The 6,284-nt window shown below is 39.9% G+C and overlaps 1 protein-coding gene across 4 annotated transcripts in view; it reads left to right on the forward strand.

The window, feature by feature from the left end:
* The window catches only part of ZSCAN2 (zinc finger and SCAN domain containing 2), a 51,271-nt gene that overhangs the window by 34,781 nt on the left and 10,206 nt on the right, over positions 1 to 6,284 (forward strand). For 2 of the 4 annotated variants that reach the window (XM_053596243.1, XM_053596244.1), the window contains one exon: positions 765 to 1,708. The exons of the other annotated variants lie outside the window; for them this stretch is intronic. In XM_053596243.1, coding sequence (XP_053452218.1) covers positions 765 to 830 — 66 coding nt within the window. In that variant the 3' untranslated portion in view covers positions 831 to 1,708. Of the gene's footprint in view, positions 1 to 764; positions 1,709 to 6,284 lie in introns of those variants that run through there. 4 annotated transcript variants of the gene reach the window in all.

Consider the following 6,284-nt stretch of genomic DNA (forward strand, 5'->3'; position numbering starts at 1 on the left):
GGTCAAAATTGGTAGGGCTATTGGAGAATGAGATTTAGGTGTGTGGTCACAGTTGATTTCTCTTGCTAGATTTCTTGCTTCCTTCTCTTTTCTCTTCTCCAAACTGTTGCTTTATCTTTTTCTTATATTACCTTGAATTTTTGTGAGGTCAGAACAGTTGCTGAAGTTTCTTTCATTTATTTGCCACTGAGCCTTCTCCCTCCCTGCCTGCACCTGAACTGCATGGATCCCTTGCTCACATCAACATGAACAGCTGGTTGTCTTTTCTCTCTTTAGGGATTCTCTGGGGCATCTTCCTAAAATTGTCGAGAACCCCAGGAGTCTCTTCTTATGGAACATGTAGCCTTCACAAGCATTTTGGAAATTTGCGGGTGAGGGATAATTTGTAGTTGTCACTAAATTTGGGGGTACAACTGGCATACAGTGACAGATTCTACATAGATGTGAATTTTTTGAGACAGGCACAAAAAACATCCTGCCAGTCTCCCATGGCAGCATCAGCCTCACCTGGGTACATATTAGAAACGCAAATTCTTAGGCTCCACCTCAAAACCTGTGGTGGCTTTACCAGTGGCAACTTGGAAGGGGTGGAAGTGAATTGGGGTGGAACTGAATTCCCCAGAATTCACGTCCACCTGTGCTTCCAACTGGAGTAGGCCACTGTTATTTCCTATCCTCAAATATTGACTGACTAAACCCTGCATTGAACCAGTAGTACAGAATGGCTCACAAAGACCATTTTGGGTCTCTGCTCTGCTTTATAGCCAAGAATCCTGTCCCCTTTCCTGTGTTCCATTAAGAGTGCTGCTTCAGAGAGGAGAGCAAGATAGCGGCTGAGTAATAGCTTCCTTGCATCTGGGCACCGTGAGTCCGGGGAGATAGGACTCCAGGCATCTCTGGCTGGTGGGATCTGCCTATCATCACCCCTGCGAGGATACAGAGAGTCAGCGAGAGACTTCTGGACCCCAAGAGGAGGACTAAAACAGTGGAAAACCGGCAAATGGTCACGTGTGTTCAATCGGTCTAAACTCGCCCGCAACTGTAAGTTCAGTAGCAGTGAGACTGCAAACCGGAAAGTACTTACCTGTGAACTGTTTTGGGGTCTTTGGACTTGGTACTCAGTTGAGCTGCCTTGGGGAGAGCCTGAGCGGCAATGCGGACAACTTTGGCCGTTGTCTAGAGCCCCAGTCTGAGCCGCTGAGCCAGACGGAGCTAATAGTGTTTGGCTGTGGGCCACAGGGAGCCATTGCGAGTGATCTGCCCCGGCAAGCTCCACCCTCAGGGTCGCAGAGCTAGAATCGGGTGGGAGCTGGTAACCCAGCACCAAGTAGCCTAAGGGTGCGGTCTGAGCCGCCTTGCAGCCCTAACCCTCAGGGGCAGAGTGAGACCGGTCTTGGCACACTGGGTAAGTGGATAGCCACTTCAGCAGTGATTCCAGCGATAAGCACTTTCCTGGGAAGGCTTCTGCTCAGCAAGTTTACAAGTTCAAAGTGCCTTTTAGTGGGCTGAAGAGAGATTTAGGGTGTCTACCTGCTGGGGTTTGAGAAATCAGCAGCCTCCAGTCGTATCAGAACTGTGATTAACATCTCATACCCCACAAGACCACGTGTTGCCCAGACAATATTCAACAACATATACATACTGCTTTGTTTTGGGTTGTGTTCTTTTTTTGTTTGTTTTGTTTTTTTGTTTATTTTGATATTGTTGATATTTTGTTTTTTAATTTCAACCTTTCCTGTACAGATCTTTTTTCTTTCTCAATTTTTCTAATTTAATTATAATTTCCCATTGCTGCCTTTTTTAATAACTAGAACTTCATTTTCACTACTGTTTCTACCGCTATTATTTGGTTTTTCACCCAATTTTATCCAAGTTTTCTGTTTGCTTGTTTTGGTTTGATTTATAGCATTTTTGTCTTTCCTCTTTACTTGGTGGAGGTGGGGTACTGTGTCTGATCAGGTTAGCAAAGAATGCCTGACCTCAACCACCCAACTGGGCACCCCCAGAAGGAGGTTTTTTTTTAAGGTTGTGTCAAAGTACCCTACTGTACACCTATATTGCTCTGTCTCCCTATTTCTGTGCCTCTCTTCTTTTTGTCAATATTCCTTTTACCCGTCCCCTCTCCTTTCTCTATTTCTTTTTTTCTTTTCACTCAGTCCTCCTTTCTTTCATCCCTTTCTTGCTCTTCAACCTTCTCACCCTTCTGGTCCTGTACCAAAAGGACTCATCTAACCCTTGGTCCACAGGCAGGAGAACTTAAAGAGCAAGAAGAAGTGAAAGGAAAATTAGGGCAAGAAAACAGATAAAAGAAATCATTCATGAGGAAGAATCAGCAGAAAACTCCAGGCAACATGAAGAACCAGTCCAGAACAACCCTGCCAAGGGACCCTGAGGTAGCTACTGCAGAGGATTCCACCTGTAAAGAAATGTTAGGAATGACAGAAAGGGAATTTACAATACACATGATGAAAACAATGAAAGAAATGATGGAAATAATGAAGGAAACTGCTAATAAAGTGGAAAATAACCAAAACAAAATCCAAAAACAGAATCAAATAAGAGATGAACGATATGAAGAATATAAAAAGGATATAGCAGAGCTGAAGGAACTGAAACAGTCAATTAGGGAACTTAAAGAAGAAAGAATTTCAGAGGTAGAAGACAAAATTCTTGAGATAACTCAGATAGTAAAAGAGGCAGAAAAGAAGAGAGAGAAAGCAGAACGTTCACTGTCAGAATTATGGCACTTTATGAAGCGTTCCAACTTACGAGTTATAGGAATCCCAGAAGGGGAAAAAGAATGTCCCAGAGGAATGGAAGCCATACTAGAGAATATTATAAAAGAAAATTTCCCAAATATCACCAAAGATTCTGACACACTGCTTTCAGAGGGATATCGGACCCTAGGTTGCCTCAACTCTAACCAAGCTTCTCCAAGACACATTGTGATGAACCTGTCCAAAGTCAAGATAAAAGAAAAGATTCTGCAAGCTGCCAGGAGTAAGCGCCAGTTGACCTACAGGGGCAAATCCATCAGAGTGACTGCAGACTTCTCTAATGAAACTTTCCAAGCAAGAAGACAATGGTCATCTACCTTTAATCTACTTAAACAGAACAATTTCCAGCCCAGAATTCTGTACCCTGCTAAGCTAAGCTTCAAAATTGACGGAGAAATCAAATCATTTACGGATATACAAACATTGAGGAAATTTGTCACAACAAGACCAGCTCTACAGGAAATACTTCAACCTGTTCTGCACACTGACACCACAATGGATCAGCAGCAAAGTAAGAACTCAGAATTTAAAGGACAGAACCTAACCTCCACACTGATGCAAAAGATAAAACTAAGCAATGGACTCTCACAAAATAAGACGAATAGAATACTACCACACTTATCAATTATCTCAATAAATGTTAATGGCTTGAATTCCCCACTGAAGAGACATAGATTGGCTGACTGGATTAAAAAACACAAGCCGTCCATTTGCTGTCTGCAAGAAATACACCTGGCTTCAAAAGACAAATTAAAGCTCTGAGTCAAGGGTTGGAAGACAATTTTTCAGGCAAATGGCATTCAGAAGAAAAGAGGAGTTGCAATCTTATTTTCAGATACATGTGGATTTAAAGCAACTAAAGTCAAAAAAGACAAAGATGGTCACTTTATATTGGTCAAGGGAAAAATACAACAAGAAGACATTTCAATTCTAAATATTTATGCACCCAATTTAAATGCTCCCAGATTCTTGAAACAGACCTTACCCAGTCTGAGCAATATGATATCTGATAATACCATAAGAACAGGGGATTTTAACACTCCTCTTACAGAGCTGGACAGATCCTCTAAAACAGAAATTAAACAAAGATATAAGAGACTTAAATGAGACCGTAGAACAACTGTGCTTGATAGACACATATAGAACACTCCATCCCAAAGATAAAGAATATACATTCTTCTCATCACCCCATGGAACATTCTCCAAAATTGATCATATGCTGGGACACAGAACAAATATCAACAGAATCAAAAGACTTGAAATTTTACCTTGCATCTTCTCAGACCATAAGGCACTAAAGGTGGAAGTCAACTCTAACAAAAACGCTTGACCCCACACAAAGGCATGGAAATTAAACAATCTTCTGTTGAATAACAGATGGGTGCAGGAAGAAATCAAACAAGAAATCATTAACTTCCTTGAGCATAACAACAATGAAGACACAAGCTACCAAAACCTGTGGGATACTGCAAAAGCAGTTTTGAGAGGAAAATTCATTGCTTAAATGCCTACATTCGAAAAACAAAAAGAGAGGGCATCAACAATCTCACAAGCCATCTTATGGAATTGGAAAAAGGAGAACAATCTAAGCCTAAACTCAGTAGAAAAAAAGAAATATCCAAAATCAAATCAGAGATCAATGAAATTGAAAACAAAAGAATCATTCAGAAAATTAATGAAACAAGGAGTTGGTTTTTTGAAAAAATAAATAAAATAGATAAACCATTGGCCAGACTAACAAGGAATAGAAAAGTAAAATCTCTAGTAGCCTCAATCAGAAATGATAAAGGGGAAATAACAACTGATCCCACAGAGATACAAGAGATCATCTCTGAATACTACCAGAAACTCTATGCCCAGAAATTTGACAATGTGAAGGAAATGGATCAATATTTGGAATCACACCCTCTCCCTAGACTCAGCCAGGAAGAAATAGAGCTCCTGAACAGACCAATTTCAAGCACTGAGATCAAAGAAACAGTAAAAAATCTTCCAACCAAAAAATGCCCTGGTCCAGATGGCTTCACACCAGAATTCTATCAAACCTTCAAGGAAGAGCTTATTCCTGTACTGCAGAAATTATTCCAAAAAATTGAGGAAGAAGGAATCTTCCCCAACACATTCTATGAAGCAAACATCACCCTGATACCAAAACCAGGAAAAGACCCAAACAAAAAGGAGAATTTCAGACCAATCTCACTCATGAATATAGATGCAAAAATTCTCAACAAAATCCTAGCCAATAGATTACAGCTTATCATCAAAAAAGTCATTCATCATGATCAAGTAGGCTTCATCCCAGGGATGCAAGGCTGGTTTAACATACGCAAGTCCATAAACATTATCCACCATATTAACAGAGGCAAAAATAAAGATCACATGATCCTCTCAATAGATGCAGAAAAGCATTTGATAAAATCCAGCATCCTTTTCTAATTAGAACACTGAAGAGTATAGGCATAGGTGGCACATTTCTAGAAGTGACTGAAGCTATCTATGACAAATCCACAGCTAGTATTTCACTGAATGGAGTAAAACTGAAAGCTTTTTCTCTTAGAACTGGAAGCAGACAAGGTTGTCCTCTGTCACCTTTACTAGTCAACATAGTGCTGGAAGTTCTAGCCAATACAATTAGGCAAGACAAGGAAATAAAGGGAATCCAAATGGGAGCAGAGGAGGTCAAACTCTCCCTCTTTGCTGACGACATGATCTTATACTTAGAGAACCCCAAAGACTCCTAGAAGTCATCAAAAAATACAGTAATGTTTCAGGATATAAAATCAATGTCCACAAGTCAGTAGCTTTTGTATACATGAATAATAGTCAAGATGAGAAGCTAATTAAGGACACAACTCCCTTCACCATAGTCTCAAAGAAAATGAAATACCTAGGAATATACCTAACGAAGGAGGTGAAGGACCTCTATAAAGAAAATTATGAAATCCTCAGAAAGGAAATAGCAGAGGATATTAACAAATGGAAGAACATACCATGCTCATGGATGGGAAGAATCAACATTGTTAAAATGTCTATACTTCCCAAAGCAATCTACCTATTCAATGCCATTCCTATCAAAATACCAACATCTTACTTTCAAGATTTGGAGAAAATGATTCTGCATTTTGTATGGAACTGGAAAAAACCCCATATAGCTAAGGCAGTTCTTAGTAATAAAAATAAAGCTGGGGGCATCAGCCTACCAGATTTTAGTCTATACTACAAAGCCATAGTGGTCAAGACAGCATGGTACTGGCACAAAAACATAGACATAGACACTTGGAATCAAATTGAACACCAAGAAATGAAACTAACATCTTACAACCACCTAATCTTCGATACATCAAACAAGAACATACCTTGGGAGAAAGACTCCCTATTCAATAAATGGTGTTGAGAGAACTGGATGTCTACATGTAAAAGACTGAAACTGGACCCACACCTTTCCCCACTCACAAAAATTGATTCAAAATGGATAAAGGACTTAAATTTAAGGCATGAAACAGTAAA

Source organism: Nycticebus coucang, chromosome 6, assembly GCF_027406575.1.
Source record: "Nycticebus coucang isolate mNycCou1 chromosome 6, mNycCou1.pri, whole genome shotgun sequence".
Lineage (NCBI taxonomy): Eukaryota > Metazoa > Chordata > Mammalia > Primates > Lorisidae > Nycticebus > Nycticebus coucang.